The 18,648-nt window shown below is 33.8% G+C and overlaps 1 protein-coding gene across 1 annotated transcript; it reads right to left on the bottom strand.

Moving 5' to 3' along the window:
* Positions 1 to 5: 5 nt before the first annotated feature.
* Positions 6 to 15,805, bottom strand: LOC134259833 (solute carrier organic anion transporter family member 4A1-like; the record flags this gene model as incomplete). The annotated part of the gene is made up of 6 exons (XM_062742432.1): positions 14,836 to 15,805; positions 14,543 to 14,727; positions 9,088 to 9,259; positions 2,551 to 2,823; positions 316 to 418; positions 6 to 96 (listed from the first exon to the last, which is right to left on the bottom strand). Coding segments are annotated over exons 1-6 (930 nt in total), but the record flags the coding sequence as incomplete, so codon positions are not given.
* Positions 15,806 to 18,648: the final 2,843 nt, after the last annotated feature.

Here is an 18,648-nt window from a genome sequence, read left to right as displayed (position 1 = left end):
ATGGGGAAGGCCACCAGGAAAGCCAAGACCCCACTAAGTAGGAATCCAATCCACCACGCCCCCACCCACCGTGGACTGTTGGGGGTCAGATTTATACTGCAGAAAACAAAGAATATCTTATATATCTCAACACATCTCAAAATATTGATTCTTCTTAATCTCAGCAATTCTAATCAATCTACATTAAAAGAATATTCAAAAGAATAATTTCATTTTGGCCCCATTAATGTAAATTAATGTAGTCCACTTGTAGTAAAAAGAAACTTATTTTCATCACAGTGAAAAGTTGTTTTTTTTTTAAATAGTCAGCATTACCTTGCTTGGTCCACTGTGTCAACATCTACATAGATGTTAAGGAATGCTCCCCCTGCAAGGTATCCTATAGCTGGTCCCACGATAGCAAACGCATAATATATACCTGGAAAAGGTATTTAAACTAGAAACTCTTGTTGCTATAGCAACAAAAAAGGTCTTCCGTTCTCCTCTATTTATCTGTATGAATGAGCTTTTATCTATGTTAAAAAGGCAGATAATATTTACAATGATTACAGGAAAACAAACGGCCGGAGGTATAACTCACTAAAATTCTTGACGTTACTTTAGACAGTTTTAGTCTTAATAACATTTATAAAAAATCATTTTCAATTTTTTAGCACTTCCTGTGATGACTGGAAGTGACAGAGGACGCATTTTACCCTATATCTGTTACCCAATCTTCACAAGTTTAGTGCCTTGGTCTGTTACATTTTAAGAAATCTCGTAATGTTAACTTCTCCTTTTGAGGACAAGAAATCACGTGACCGCGAGTAAATTTTAAAAAAGATATTTTACGTTACTTTAGACTTTTGCAGTCTGAATAACATGTCCTAAAATCATTTCAAATACTCCTTTTATAAAAAATATTTCTGGAATAGTATGATACTCAATTTATGCATTTTTTTCTCTCATAACTGGAAGTTGTCGTTTTTGTTTCTACTGGGACTGACATATTTCGAAATAACAAATAAGATGCTGTAATAAAATATTAAGAAAGATTCCACAAAGAAAAGTTGAATTTTTTGATATATTTGATCACTTCATGTGACAACCGGAAGTGACTGCGGACGATGTTAACTCAAATCGATTTCTCTACTCAGCATAATCTACCATTCCTATTCCTTTGGTGTCTTAATCTCTTACCGTTTACGAAATCTAGCCATGATAACTTCTTAGTTTTAGGACAGAAAATCACGCGACTGGAAGTGAATTTTATAGAGATATTTGAGGTAACTGTAGATATATTGAATCTGAATAACATACCCAAAAACCGTTACACACTTTATATATAAATAATATATATTTGAAAGAAAAATACTCAAATTATGTAGTTTTTCTCTTATAACCGGAAGTTGTCGTTTTTGTTTCCGGTGGGTCTGATATATTTTGAAACTAGAAATAAGATGTTATCAGGTGATGCAATAAACTTTCCATAAAAGAAAAGTTGAAATTTTCGATTTCTTTGACTACTTCCTGTGACGACCGGAAGTGACGGCGGACAATCTTAACCCACACAGTTTTGCCTACTCATCAAGATCTACCATTTCTATAAGTTTGGTGTCTTCATCTCTTACCATTTACGAGATCTCTCTATGATAAGTTCTCATTTTGAGGACAGGAAATCACTTGACCGGAAGTGAATTTTAAAAAGATATTTGACGTTACTGTAGACATTGGCAGTCTGAATAACATATCAAAAAATCATTTCAAATACTTTATCTATAAAAAATATTTATGGGAAAGAAAAATACTCAAATTATGTAGTTTCTCTCTTATAACCGGAAGTTGCCGTTTTTGTTTCCGGTAGAACTGACATATTTCAACAGTACGAGTAAGATGCTATAATGTGATGCAAAAAAAATTTCAAAAAAGAAAAGTTGAAATTTTCGATATTTACGAACACTTCCTGTGACGACCGGAAGTGACGGTGGACAATCTTAACCCAAATGGATTTGCCTACTTATCAAGATCTATCATCCCTGTAAGTTTGGTGCCTTAATCCCTTACCGTTTCTGAGATCTCACTCGGATTAAATATTTTTGAAAAAAGCGGAAATCGGACATATCTGACGACCGGAAGTGAATTTTCAAAAAATGAAAAAAACGTCTCGGGGTATTTTCATTTTCTATCATCCCTGAAAATTTCAGGAAAATCCGTCCAGCCATCTCTGAGAAATCCTGCCGACAAGATTTGGGGAAAAAAATAATAATAAGAATAAGAAAAAACAGTAGAATCACTATAAGGTCTTCCGTCTGAAACGGAAGACCTTAATGAAGAGTTATAAGGAATGTATAGAATGCTAATTACGTTATGTTAATTACATGTAAATTACATTTAACTTTACATCACTGACCCTCTATCAAATAAATGGACAAGGAATCAGACAGTAATGAAATCTTGAACACAAATAATCAATTTTAGCAGAATTTAGTTAGCAAGATTCATATTTAAGACATATTCAATATCTGTACCCTTGATACCTGATTTCACACTTTAATTTTCACAGACAATTACCTATATACATGGAGGACGATCTGACAGGCAGATTCTCGTCCAGATATGTGACTCCCAGGGTGTAGAGGGGCGATGCCCCTGCACCATGTAGTAGCTGCCCGAGGAAGAAGACATATTTGTAGTTAGAGAGGCTATCCTTGCTGGTACATGCCGTGACATTGGCCCCGATATCACAGTACGTCACATCATCTCCCGTAAACGAGTACAGCCCCGTAGTAAACTGAGGTAGTGCAAAGACGATAGATCCTAGGCCCATAACCAGGATACCTATACCTACAAAATAACAGATGTAACATTGATAAGGTTATTCACAGGTCCCCAGAACTTCACTATAATTGAGTTTTACTCTAAAAGGTTCCATAAACTATAGGTAAAAATGAGTTTTCGTTCACAGGGATGTATAATTATGGCTTATTGGTGCTGCATAAAATTCTTGAACAAATATGCTACACACACCAGTGATGATTCCTGAAAGTTAATCTATAATGGTAAGGATGTTAATTGCCATTCTCTGTAACCACTTAAACTTCGTTGCCACGCATGGTCACCGATTTTGATGAAACTTCACCCATGCTTAGTACTTGACACCAGAAACAAATATCAAACAAAATTTCGTTGCTAAGTGTCTCGGTTGCTATGGCAACAGCCGGAAAAGTTTGAAAAATTGAGATTTTCAGCCACTTTAAATCCTGACTGTGGCTTAATAAAAACTAGAAAAAGCAAACAAACCATTCTAACAAAAACATGACACCTTGATGCCACTTATACTGTAAAGAAACTGTTTAGAATATATCTCTAAGTAAGTGGTAACCAAGGGTACATTTGGAATACATTTAAAATGCTGAAATATGCTGAAAAACACTCCATATTCACTAATGGTAGGTGTTACATGCTAAAACTCAATCATCGACTTAAGAAAAACAATGAAAATGTTTGATTTTAAGTATATAAGTATAAGCAATATTATTCTATAAATAAATTTTATGGTTGCCATGGTAACACAGTGTAACTGTGCAAAACCAGTAACTAAGATTGGTCTAATGCTACTGTCTTGAGGAAAAACATGAAAATTCAAGACTGGCAAATATGCATCCTTAGGACCTTGCAACACCAAAACCATAAGAAAAATTGGGTAAAATTGCTACTTTGCAGTGTTACCATGGAAACAAAGTACCAGTGCTTAAAAGTAAATTATTTTTCACTGCATTAAGAATTAAATTGCCATATAATCAAGAAACAAATTAAAGGATTCAGCTTGAATAGTACTTATCTGTTAGAACTGAAGTTGAATATCATATATTGATAAAAGTTGATGAAGAAAACAACACTGTTGCTATGGTAACCAAGAAGGGAAAATGTTCAATTTTGTGAACTTTATATCAATATTAAACCCTGTGTGCCAACTTCTTGCATCCACTTAGAGATTGGATGATAGTCAAAATTAAAAGTCAGGTTAGCTGTTAATAAATATCAATCATAAAAGTTTTGGGAATCTACACTTAAGGGTATGTATCCAAGGAAAGAAAATATTTTTCAGGTTTTTAAGCATATATTTTCTGCTTATCTCCATAGCAACGCTCTATTTAAAGAATCTAATCTGAATTTTTTCAAATGGGAAAAATAGGAGCACACCAACATCTTTGAAAATTGATCATTAGTTATGAGGAAATGTGCTTTTTTAAAAGATAGGTTCAGATTTAAACAAACAGAGTGTTACTTTGAAGGCTCTCTGTGGTGTAAAAACCTTGGCAACCATTGCCAACCAAAATGAAATATCATATTTTGTTCTTGGTATATGTTTCAAGGCTCTTTTTTCTATTATCTGGTCACATTTCATCCTATAATTGCTTTTTATTTTTACGTTTATGTCTTTATGAAATTTAATGAATATTTTTTTTTACTTTTGAATACTTTGTTACCATAGTAACGTATGTAATAGTTGATTTACCAAACATGTTTATCATGCATTTGAGACATCTGACCTTCAACTTTTGGAAACAGTCATTGCCAATTGTTTGCTTTGCCGCAAATGTTAACTATGGGGCTCTAATCATGTTAAAAAATGCTATTTTTCGAACTTTAAGACATGTTGCCATGGTAACTATAAAACATAGCAACCAATTTTTGCCTGATTTCAGTTCAGGGTATCAATGACTTTTATCATAGTATCAATGACTTTTATCATAGAGAGTTTGGAGAAATTCTGAAACTATGCGTGCCACAGCTCCTATATAAAATTTCAAATCATTACAGAGAATGGCTCTTAATTCCTTTATAATCCCCCCTCCCCTAATTGCGTGGACCCTGCGGTCCACGCAGTAAATATATAAGCGAAGTTAAACTGGATGCCCTGGGCAAACGACAGGCTACACATGCACGAGAATGCTAGAGAGTTCGCACTTTAGGTAACTTGCCCGTAGAATAATTCGCCCCATTTGCATGAAAATTTTGCCATTCATTGGCAAATCGCGCTTTTAAATCTGCATATCGCATTTACATATTCATTGCCAGATCCGTTTTTCTCTCTTTTACATAAACTTTTATATACAAACTAAACATTGATTCTATGGTACAAGCACTTTAAGAAGTTACGGTATATAGATAAATGTAACTTAACAACTTGAATGAAAAACATCACTCAACGAATAGAGATAGCTTTTAAAATATAGAGCAAGTTTTCACCGGCAATTAGTTTTGTGCATCAAGGCTCGCAAAATAATTTAATATTTCAGCAATCTAAATATCGTTTGGTAAAGGTCTGTAGCAACAGCTTTTAATGTGTGTTTTGGGGGGAGGGGGTTGACCAAAAAAATTCTGCGTACTACAGCTGTGCTACTCGTGAACCATCAGATCTCCATTTTTCCCATGATGAATTTCCTCCGTATTAATCCAGAACAGTATGAATTACACGTATCAAAATAACCCGATTTTTTAATCTGACAAAAACTATATAAAGGTCGCTAATCGCAGATAAAATTTCACAATTTTGCTTTGAGACTACAATCTGTTTTAAGTAGGCAGATCTTTGTAGTAAAAGTGAAAAAACCTACATGAATATTCCCTACACCTAGAAATTTTCTTAATTGAATATCAGTTTGAAAAAACATGCATATGGTCCACGTATTGCAGTCCTTTTTTAAAGGACAGCAACTTGTTTTTTTTATTACATAAATCAATCAAGGAAAATGAACAGTCATCTAGGCCATCTCCCTAAATGGAACGCTACAGCATTTAAACATTCTCTCACACAAGACTTTCAAAAAGATCTAGATAAAAGATGACCACATCTGATTCACGTTCCTAAAGATAACAGCAATTCTTAGTAATCTAATTATACACAGGTGAAAACTTGTATATGGACTTTAGACATGCACCTTATAAGAGTTCACCCTAAGTTTATTATCATATTATACAGGGTATAATGAGAAAAGTGACTTGTGCAATTGAAATGCAATGCAATACACCTGAGGTTTATGAGTAATCAGAATCAGGACTACCCTGCAATCTTTGCTTTCATTCTCTATGTTATAAGGTAAAGGTAGGCTGCTCATTCCAAGAGGATCCTTATAGGATTCAACCCTAAGTTTATCATCATAATACACATCAGCGGAGCAGAAAAGTGACTTGCATGCTGCATAACTGAAATCGATTCAATACACCTGAGGTTTATCCTCAACCTGAATCAGGTACCCTACTTTCTGTGCCTTCATTCTATGTGATTCTACATGACAAGGATGGCTGCTCAATCTGGGAGGACCCTAATTATCACACCTCTGGCCCTGCTCCTGCTGGACATAGATGATCATCTTACAGAGTCTGAACTGTCCAAAGTCAAGTTACTGCTAGAAGTCAGCGGCCACATAAGGCAAAGGGAGGGACAAGCTCTAAAGAACATGGCCGACCTGCTGAAATTGATGTTTCACAAGGAGTTAATACGTGAAGATGACCTAACCCTGTTGATAGAAATACTGGGGCGCATTCATCGCCAGGACTGTATCAAAAGAATTCATAAATACCAAGAGGAGCAAGAAAACCTCAAGATGAAATTGGAGATACGGGACCTCTACAAAATAGAGGATTTCAATGATGATTCTGAAGTTAGATTGCGGAAATCTAAAGATGGGGCGATTCTGAGGAGGGATTTTAGCTCAGATGTATCCTGGAGGCCCTCCTCAAGCAATTGTATAACTTTAACTGGATATTTTGATGAGGTGGACACCCAAAGTAACCATAGTGATGAAGACAAAATAAGAAGAAAATCGTCTTTCATTTGAGTGACTTCCAAAATTGTTCATGCATTAAATAGTGCTTTATACAAGAACATGTGAATCATGCACCATGACCCTATCATTATCATTTGACAAAATTACAGGTATTTAAAGTACCTGTTTCTATTCATTGCATGATTTAAATATAGACTACAGGGAAATTCATTTCCAAAATTCCCTCAGAGACACAGTCATCATGGGAGATGAACGTAAAATATCAAAGTTTGCTCAACTCCTGCTAAATATTTCACTGAAGCTGACACTGGAAGACTTGTCCAACATCAAACTTCTGCTGGAGGTGGACAAAATCTTAACTCAAAGAGAAACAGCCAGATGTCAAACCTCAGCAGACATTCTTAGGTTGCTGCACTCAAGAAAAATAATTCAGAAGAGGCACCTTCATTACCTATCAGAAATCTTGGGAATGATTAATCGCAAAGACTGTGTCAAACTAATCAAGGAATTCAGTGGACCACAGGTGGAGAAAGAATGTGACAGTTACTTTATAAGTGATACTGAAGTATACAATATGTTAACATTAATTGATGCTGAAGTACAATTGTCGATTGACCTCAGAGAGATCTGAAAAAATTAGGTACTGATCAGTGCAATGGGAGTATTGTGATTTTGTAAGCTTAATATCATGTTGCTCAACTGAATTATTCCTTTGGAATCAAACTGAACTAAGTACAAACTAGTGTTCCTGCTTATCCAGATCAGAAGTGTTTGGGGTGTACTTCGACCACTTATTATATCATAGTGGTTTAATTAAGAAATAAACAACAATGTTAAAAAGTTCCCTGGGAAATGAACTAAGTTAGTCACATGATCAAATCCTGTGAAGCCCGGAGACCGAAGGGCTTCTCAGTAGATTTGATCACGTACCAACTAAGTTCATTTCCCAGTGAACTTTTTAACATTGTTGTTTATTACTTATATTTACATTTGAGACAAATACATGCATTTTGAGTTAAATTGCATTTATTACACGAACAAAATATCACCTCGCTCTGTGATTCGGTCGCGCTATGACCTCTGACCCCCAAATAACATTCACACAGAATTGAACATATTTTCTCTTCAATAGGTTTATCTAAGAAAGATATTTGCAAATGTAAATATTAGGCATTATAGATGGGAGATAGACTTCAGAATAATACCTATCATCCAGAGACTTGTGGATTTTATTACATTGATGTTAAGGGTATTTAAAGGAGCTTCTAGTTGTAACTTTGTTATATATAATCATTCAGTATTTCTTGTTTACTTATATTATTGATGCACTATACACTGTATTTTATTGCCATGCAAACAAATGGTGTCACTTTATTACTTATCTACATGAACTTGTAGGATACCTATGAACAGGCAGTGAGGGATGGTGATTCTGAAGAAGTTTTATATTCATTTTTCATTTTTATCTAAGCTACCAAATTACGTCTGAAATTTTCTGGCTTGTTTTTGGTTTTATGACAAATATCATATATTAGGCATCTACAATTAATCGTATAAAGGATATAGCTATGTGAATAAATAGTTTATCATTTTACAATTCATAAGTTGTTAAATAAAGTTATCAATGTCATCATGGTCATCAAATACTTATGACTGTTACTTCAATGTTATGTTCATGCACAATTGTGATTTAAAAGTTAATGCTTTATTTGATGACATGTTTTCTAACTTGAATGTGTACTTAATACTGTTGTGTTTGTATTACATGTATTGTCCTGTATTATAGATATAACAACATTAGATTTGTGTTTATTGTCTGGTTGTTCTTAAATTTTTTTTAGCACATATATCATATACAATCTATAGCTCTTATCTTATATGTCCTGAAAAGGATAATTTTTGCAGTATTATTTTCTTTGTGTAATTAAAAATGTACATAAAGTAGTTTGGAATAGTTCAGTCAAGAATATATAAGGTTCATTTTGCTGCTCATTTTATCAGGATCAATCTTGTTAATTAGCATACATTTAACATGTACATGATTATTCACTCAGACTGGGTCAGTTGGATGGACTTAAGTGTCAAACCCTGGTCATTTTTTCAAGAGGTGCATTGTGGGATATGTGTGCGTATTTCCAGTGTAAATTTCATACTGCAATATATACAATAATTTAATTTGTTTTAGCTCACCTGAGCTAAGGGTTCAATAGAGTCCAAAGAGAGACAGAAAGATAGACAAAGTGATTTCAATAAGGTGTGAATCCTTGCGATTTGCTTCAAATAGAAGTGAGAACATTCATTTGTAATAGACTACCTAGATATCGAGGTTTACATCCCAGGCCTCCAAAGTAGCTGACGGGGATGAGACACAGGACTGAGGCGATGTCGTAGCAGCTGGCGATGGTTCCCGTCTCCGTACTGGTCAGGTCGTACCGCCGCTCAATGTTAGAAATCACCACATTCACAAAACCATTCACCACCATTCCCTGGAGAGAAAAAATTCAATCATTAACATCTATACATTGCAAGTATATATGTCTAAAATTAGATAACTTAAATATACATACCCCATATACCTTTCTTTATAAATCACATGAAATCTACATCACAGGTGTCAAGACAAGCAAATCTGATTTTATAATATGAGTACCTGAAAATGCACTAGTTGCCTTGTTGTTCTTGAAATTCAAAGATTTGATAATTTAAAAAAATATGAAGTGAAGAAACCCGTATCTTCTCTATATAGGGATGCTAAATTCTCTTATTGATTTGACTTCAAAAATTATGATTCAACAGTCTGCTCATGAAAGGAAGAATTTAAAATTTCAAATGAAATCCTATTCACATCCCTTTTTAAACTTTTGTAGTAACACCCTAGCTCAGGGGGTTTCATGATTTGAACAAATTGAGTCTGCATGCACTCAATAAGGAAGACTTCACTTTCATCAGATTTAAAACTATTGAATTCATCAATACCAAAGATAAGACCACAATTTACAGTTATAAGATAAGATAAGATTTATTAATACCAATTTGGGGCCCATCAGGGCTTACAAGTAAAGAGAAAAACATACAAGAAGAAATTCAAAACTGATAGTAGCAACTAACAAAAGATTAATGATGATATATAATAAACATTTCATCCGATATGTAATTTTTAAAGTATATTTCAACAAAAACAGAAAAACCAAATACAATTCTTGGTGTAAATAGTTGTAAAGATGGAAAAATTGCTTTGCAATCTGACCTAAAATAAAATCACTGATATTTGGTAAAATGGATAGTTAATTTCATCAGTAGAACAGAACACCATAAGCAGAATGCAACATGCAGAAAATGAAATATTGATTTAATACCAAGTTACATCAGAAATCCCTAATAGGCGAAACAAGACAGTTGTAAAATGATCTGCTTCCTGCTGAATCCAGAGAATTTACACTTAGTTAGCTGTCAAGAGCTGTAATTATCTAAGTCTTTTGTGAAAATGAAACTTAGTCTAATAATTTGAGTCATTACAAAAAAGATTTGTGTATGAAACATAATTTCAGGAGAAGCTTAAATGTATGAAAAACTTATTTGCCACATAGTACATCCAATAATAATTTTAAGAGATCGTTTGAATAGCAGAAATGACTTAACTGCCCTTAGAAGATATTTGTAATCTTTGTCTAGAAATCTAAACGAAAACATTAACAATCTGATTCTGCTGAATTGGGCCATTAAAAAACAAGAGGATAAAACTATGAGATAATGAAGATGCCTCAGTAAAAATTACAGATGTGAAATTACAGAGTTTCTAATGTGATACCTTCTTATCTAAAACACTGATAAAGCAAACATATACAGGTTAATTGAAAATAAGAACTTACACAGACTGTTTGCTTTTCATTTTTTATATGTAAAACATTTATTTATAGATTTGTCTGACCCGAATGACATCAAGATAAATGCAATGTATCAAAAAAGCATATAAAGCATATAGTGCACATGGCTGATAAATCAAGTGTAAATCTGTAGGAGTCAAAAGATTACACACTTCTGGAGAATTTCAATTGTGTACATGAATGCAGTGCAGCCAACATTTTCAAATCTCAGCAAAATGACAAAAAGGACCCGTACGTCCCGCCATGTTTTATATACTGCCCTATGCTGCACACTTCTGACTAGCTTGCTAGCCCCTTAACCTTAAAGCTTCCTACCGCGAAGCATGAAATTTGACATTTGATAAAATACTACGGTGTTTACTACAGGGGTCGTCACTTTGTGATAACATCTCTCTCATGTCCCGGCACATGCTGCCTCCGACGTGAATCAGGACACATCTTCATTAACCCTGCACAACATTTCCACTTTACTATTAAATGAAGTACAAACACACTACAAAGATAATGTTTTTTTTCTTAATGCCATTAAATGAAGTGCAATTAGGTTAAAAGGATTTCAGAATCTAATTCCAGTTCAACTATTTCTTGAAAAGTATGAAAAGAAAATACACATTAGAATCTAAAAAAGCCCATCAGATAATGTACGTCTTTTAAACACAACTGCATGCTAATTTCATTTAAGTGAAGTTTTCATGTTCTCTGCTCTTGTTTATCTGACCTTTAACTTTAAAGGCTAATTATAAAACTTGTAATCTTCAGGACCTTGAACAGGACTACAACGTCAAGAAATCAATTAAACAAAACTTCAAAGAACTTGCAAATTTAGATAAATGCCCCCAAAATTTTATAATAATGTCTTTGAGTGGACTGTTTATAGGTATTTCTTGTTGACTTCATCTTTTCCAGAGCAGCTGGAAATTTAATGCTTGATCATGCAGGATATTACAAATCAAGAGGAAATTAATCCCCTGGTAATTTAACACTTGCTATAATGCTCAAGTTAAAATGATGCGGGAATTTAAAATCTGATACTTTCCACAATTTTGAGTGCATTAAAATTTTCTGAATTGCAGAAACATTTTAGTGCATTGGTAATGTGCAAATGCTAATTCAATGATTCTGTTTTAGAAATTTTGCAGTGATAAAGACATTTTACAGCATATAAATCTTGATTAGAGAAAATTCACATTGATGCTTCATCACAACTCCTATTTAAATGCTTTAAAAATACATTTAAATGGTAGGTTTTTAGTATAATTTTAAATCAGCACTTAGTGAAATTAGATTTTTTCTAAAAACCATTTCACTTAAGCTGCATATAATCTCAACATACCATATTTAAGTTCACAATCATTTGAACACTTGAGATACCTAAGAGACTCTCAAACAATGTCAAAATGTCCTTAAATTGCTCGGCTTCTTAAAATTCAGTAAATTGACTGAAACTGAATTATAATATTGTATGCTTGCATCATTGTGTTAACACCATTTTCTTCTTACTGTTCTTACTGTAGATTTCTTTCAATTTTTTTTTTAAATAACTTGTGCAGTATTTAAAATTTTCTCAATACTTGATTTAGCAATAAATTATGCCTTTTATTATTAAAAAAAAAAAGTTCGCTAATGGCTTTATTCATCAATTATTACCTGGTTCAGTTGAAATATTCTTGAAAGGATATTGCAAATATACAAAAAGGGACTAATTTCCGTTAAAGGATTGAGATCAAACCGAGATTCAGACAGAGTAATCCCCCTTGAAAAAAATACATTTCTATGGTGACCTGTGTTAAAATTTAAATTTGAAGAATGTGCTTCTTGAAATTACAAAAAAAACAAACTATTCAGCAAAGAGAGTTATTGCCCTTTATATCAAACAGGATTCAATGCTCAGGGATGTAAATTTCTTGATAATTAAGACAATATTTGATTATTTAAAATTTTTCTTTTGCTAAATAACCTATTCCATTTTCTCTGAAAAACTGAACACTTCATTTTCCACTAACAAAAACTTATCTGCTATCAGACCAAAAAAAAAAAAAAAAGATTGAATGTCATCACTGCAAAACATCAGACAAAACATCTTTGAAATATATCCCCATCAGTGTTCAAATCCCCTAGATCTCCCAGATAGATCAGAGAATATATGCCTTCACAGAAATATGTTCATTATGTCTCTCATCTTTTGCTAGATAGCATCGAAACTATGACAGATTTAGGATATTTTTGTTCTCTCTAGATACCTTACAATGATACAGATTGGGGGGAAAATAGATTTTACTGTGTAGATGAATTTTTAAAAGACTTTTTATTCTACAAAGCACACTTATAAAAATCTTTATATACATATTTTTATGATTTTCAGAATATGTAATATTTCTATAATGGATATAATTTTTGTCCTCTTAATTCAGCTCCAATAATTCATTCAGATGATTTTATAGCAGATTTTTTAGTATAATAATATTAGTGCCATTTATTTATTTTTTCATTACAAAGCACATTTTTTTAATGCATTAGTTCTTCCAAGCTTTGGAGCAGTAATTATAAGAGCCATTTTATGTGCCGCTATTAAAAATCCCTCAAGTACTTACAAACAGACAGTGAAATTGCTTTAGGGGAATATTTATACCACCTGGAAGGATTTTAAAGCTAAACACGTTTAAAGATTAACATGCTGGGAACATTGAAAGCATTTTACACCTATCTATAACACAAAAATACAAACTCTACAATAGAATATATGCGATCTAAATATTTAAATACCTATATATTCTGTAAGTGTAATGACCTTTTAAAAAATTCTCGTAATAATGATGAATTTCAAGAATGCATCCAAAGTAATCAACTGAACATCTTCACTGAGTTAAATAAACAGTGCTTACAGACAGACAGTAAAAAAGTATGAGGTCAAACTGGGTCAGATGTACAGATATATTATTTCCCCATACTCTTTTCTTCTTTTCTTTTCTTTCTTTATTTTTTGTACTGTAAATTTAAACCTTTAAAAAAAGGGGGATGCAATAGAGAACTTTCTTTGAAGGGGTAAAAGCAAGCCTCGGGTACACGGAAACAGAGTTACTCCTGATAAAAGTTTTCAGTGTTATATATCAATGTTTTTCAATTTTCGTGGTTCTGAGATACACAGTGCACTTAATCGGCACAATCTATAGCTCTCTCTTAACCCTGCACTGGCCTCACCCCTTGTGACATTTAGATCTTATTCTGTATATGCAATAAAAGAGGCTATAATTCTCCAGTCCTCAGCACATAAGGACCCCAAAGGCTTCCATGATATTACCACAAAATACAGTAGCACACCAATGCAATGCTTTCTAAATGAAAACTTCGAGGTTTCAAAATTCATTTTACTACATTATATTTCTTTCAAGGTCTATGCCAAAGTTATCCACGTTAATGTCAAATAAAAGACCACCACATTTGGGTTAATAAGTTTTTGGGGTATTGGGAATTCTTCCCAGAAGTGATCAATATGCAGTCAGAATGTCTACAAGCTCCAAATGGGAAATATCATCCAACACCCCCAGAAAGAGATTTGACTCACTCCTTAATAAAAATCTGAGGAAAAATAGCTAGTTAACTTCAATCTGATCCCACTCTGTCAAGAGTATTGAATCAGATATAGTTATACAGTTTACAGTGTACTGAGTAAATAAATATATCAATTTAGTGAAAAATCATTAAGCAACAAATTTATTTGTATTTGTCCGAGGTAAAAACTAACACTGCAGGTAATGACCTTACTTGATACACAGTCAATGACTTCAGGTATATCTTAAATCTGGACAAAAAATATCAAGCCTTATCAAAAGTATGAAAGCAAAAAAAAAAAAACAGAAGTTTGAAATGCCTGTTAGAACACATTACCTGTACAAAGGCCGCCGCAGAAAGAGCTAGCAGTATGAGGACTCGGAAACTGGTGGGGGTAAATCTCAGAAAATGAAAGCCACAGTACGAGCAATAGGCAGGCTCTTCTTCGAGATCGTAATCCTTTCCCTGCGAAGACTTTTTCCTCGAGAAGTCAAATCCACCCTCCATGTCGTCAGATACCTCTGTGTACATATCAGACACTTTAGTTTTATTGTAATCTTCTGTATTACCAAACACACCTGAGATATTGCCGCCTGTAGTCGAGTCTAACGTAGAGCTGTAAGATTTACCTTGGTATGACCCCTCCAGCCCCTCCCCGGGGCCTGACTCTGGCAGTATGTACATCTCTATGCTGTCCACATCTCCAGAAAGGCACCGTTTTAAATTCTTACTCATCTTCTCCCAGCAATATAACACCACTCATAAAAATATAAATCATTGATACTGTGCACTAATACAGTGCAACCTTTCCATGAACCTCACTCTTTTCCCTGCTATATATTTTTCTTCACATGGTGATGGGCAAGTGGTTTTTGCAACGTCCTAAAGATACAGGAAGTTGGGTGATCCTTCGTAGGACTAAGCCGAGTGTAACCAGGAAAATTTTCATGTAACGGTGAAAATAACGTGTCGGTGAATGCAGTGCAAAGTACCTATATCCTGATCCAGGGTGTCATCATTAATGGTGACTACTAAATGATACGCTTATCATGTACGCCGGCCACTGAGCATATATTATATTGTCTGACCACGCCTGTGTTCTGGCATCAACGGTCACCTTTTTTTATTCTGATCTCTTATGGAAATGAATCTCTCAATGTAATGAAATAAACTCGTCAATATGGCAATATAATCTGTACAAATCTTCCCAACTCGTCAAACTCATTCAGTAAATTACAAATAATGCACAAAACCAATTCCCTCGTCAGCCATCTGAGTCAGTAATACAATATGCAGGCACGTAACAGTTATATATTTTCATCCACTCGATTTACCAAAGGATGACTTATAAAACAGCCAATATCATTTGTTCAAATCAGCACAATATTGTTTGTCAAAAGAGCAGTTATATAGCATATGACGTAAAATGCGACTTCACACAACACACTTCCTTTATAATATTGAATTTCTTCCTTTTCCAATTGTGTCCGCAAAAAAATGGACCACTATCCATGAAATTAGCAATTTTGCACCAGTAATATGACAAAAACGCTCAGAATCCCAAAAGACATAACTATGAAGTCTACAATAAATTGCTTTCAGTCCAAGATGGCCAAACCTCCGAAAGATTTAGTATGGTGATGGATTTACATCAAGCTTCAATAAATCAACGAAATATTCGGAGTCCTCTGGTATATCACACAAAAACTAAATCCCTTAGATATTTACAGATCCCTACAATGTCACTGCTCTCTTAATGTTTCCTTTTCACATTACTCTCTCCTCAAATAGGTCTTTTGTTAAGATTCAATAAAGATATATGCAACACCCTTATTAAGTGAATGTCTATTTATTCAGTGGCTTTAAAGATACATATTGTACTTATTTAAAATCCTTACTATTTGTGTAATCTTATTCCCACTAAGTTATTTACTACACTCTATACAATTAGGATACTAATTTCATTACAACTTTCTTCTGTTGAAAAGCAGGATGTAAAATGACTGCCCTTTAAAGTGCATCATTTCATTATTAATCTTCATTAACAAATGGCTTAATTCATTTGTATAAAATTTCCTACTTTTCTGTTTTTTATAATTCTCGGTGACTCTAAATACAGTAAAATTCACATATTTTCGAGGGGGTAAAATTTTCGTGGTTTGAGAAAAATATATTGGTTCATGAGGATTTGATTTCGTGGTTGATAAATTGTTCAGTAGTATAAATATATGTATAAAATTGCATTTTGTTGTGGACATAAATTCGTGGATCTCTTCATACCTCACAAACCACGAAAATTAAATCCCCACGAAAATTAGTGATTTCACAGCATTGGAACAAGATGAAATATATTTATGCATGCACCACGTTTCCATCAAATTATTTTAAAGAATTTAGGGTACATAGAACAAGGTTTGAAGAGTAATTACCATATGAACAGTTGCACAGAGCAAAATAAAGACCATACTTAGAGAACAGCCAAACTGCACTCTTTAAATACAGTGCCAACTTTTCCATTGTCTTGACTATTGTTGAATACTTTGTGAAAAATGACAATTTTTGGGTTGACAGAGCATTTCTTTTGATTATACCTGACAGTTTCCTTTCTTAACTGAATGTGAAGCATGATTTCCATACAGATATAAATTAAGCTGCATATCACTGCAGTAAAACATGTTTTTACTGAAGTGCTAGGAACATTTTTATGCAACATCTTTATACTCAGTTATGTAAATAATTTGTCTGAAACCTAAAGGAAATGAAAATTACTTCTCTGTTTATTTATTTATAATGTTGACGGTCTTTCTGGGTTTTAATAAACTTTTGAGTTTCTTTTTTTTATGTGTATCATTTCAATTTTTTAAAAATCTGAATAAATTCATTTAAGTATATACGGATCCCCCTATAGGAGACATGCATGCTATACTCGTACATATGTGATCTTCTTTGGAGGAGTTTATTTTTGTGTTTTTGTAGTAAGTGTTTAATACAGCGTTAAAATACACAAGTACCTGTCAGAAAACCATACAGGCAAATAACTCCCAACAAAACAAAAAAAACAACAACTTTCACAATGATGACAAGTAAAAACTCAGCTGTGAAAGAAGGGATGATCAGATTATCTTAAAGGAAACTATGTTTGCTCAGCAAACAGCACAAAAATTAAATGCAGAAAGCATCAGTGAACAGGGTTAAAGGCTGAGAAAACATCAATACAGAGCCATCTTTCACGGTAAATTTAATACACCCCCTTATGATGTATGGTACACCGATAACTGACCAATCAGTGCGGATCATTACCCTAATACCTTCTATCAGTCAATGGAAAAATAAATTCTAAACTGAGAAAAATATGCTAATAAAATGAATCTATGAATGCACACTAGAAATGTGCAAACATTAGGGACCATTTGGACTCCAGTTCAACAAAGGTTATTTTGGGGTGGATGATTTATGGGCAATTTATACTACCTGAGTTTTCAACATGATAAGCTTTACAGGTCTACATAAGGCGTAATAAAATTTACTTTGCCTTATAATATAATGTTTACAAAAAAAAGCATTGTGATTAATTCTTATGCTGATCGCAACAACTAAACATTCCTTTTTTCGGTGCTTGAGTAGATAATTAACACTTGTTGAATCATCTTATACCTGTACTTTATGAAAACTTAAATTTTTAATTCTAGTTTTCTCTACTTCATTAATCAACCCAAACCACTTCCATACCCAATTTCTGAACAAATTACTCCTATCTCTTATGTTATGGTGTGAGTAATGTGTTTAAGTATCCCCTCCTCTTTCCTCCTCAAGAAAATAATCAGACTGTCTGTACTCCCCATTTACTAACACCTGTCCAATACAGATGGTAAAATAACAAACTACAACCCTCCCCTCCTATTTCCTTTCTGATTTAAAAATATATATAACCCTCATTCACAGGTACAATTAATTATTTGTAAAGTTACCAGCTTACACCTAGACAGAATGTCACACCTGTAATTAACTCACCTGTATAGCCCCAGCCCAGCACAGAAACACCAGGACCCAGGTGGGGTGTCGGAACCTCCTAAGGGCCACGTGGCGGCACCCCAGCCACCCACAGGCTTCCTCCTCCGTCTCGCCTGACCCAGGCTCCATATTGTTAAAGGGACTTAAGTAGACCTTCTCGTCTGGTGTGTTTACGTTGGAGGCATTAGGCATGTAAGAATACTGTGTAGAGTCACTCAGGTGTGACTTCTCCTCTCTCGTCATCTACAATCAATAGTGTGACAGAAATATCAAACCGTAACCACTGATTTATTGCTCCTAATCTGCCCTCCTTAACTCTATAGGAAGAAAAAATCAAAATGCGGTTACAAGACTGATCAATATTGTGCACTTAGAACAGACTTAAACACTGATCAGGATAAAAGTTGTTTTACAGACAAATAAAGTCATTA

Source organism: Saccostrea cucullata, unplaced genomic scaffold, assembly GCF_032062105.1.
Source record: "Saccostrea cucullata isolate Sc308-1 unplaced genomic scaffold, CSIRO_AGI_Scuc_v1 ctg12717, whole genome shotgun sequence".
NCBI classification, from domain to species: Eukaryota; Metazoa; Mollusca; class Bivalvia; order Ostreida; family Ostreidae; genus Saccostrea; species Saccostrea cuccullata.
This window is presented reverse-complemented; position numbering and strand designations above follow the sequence as displayed.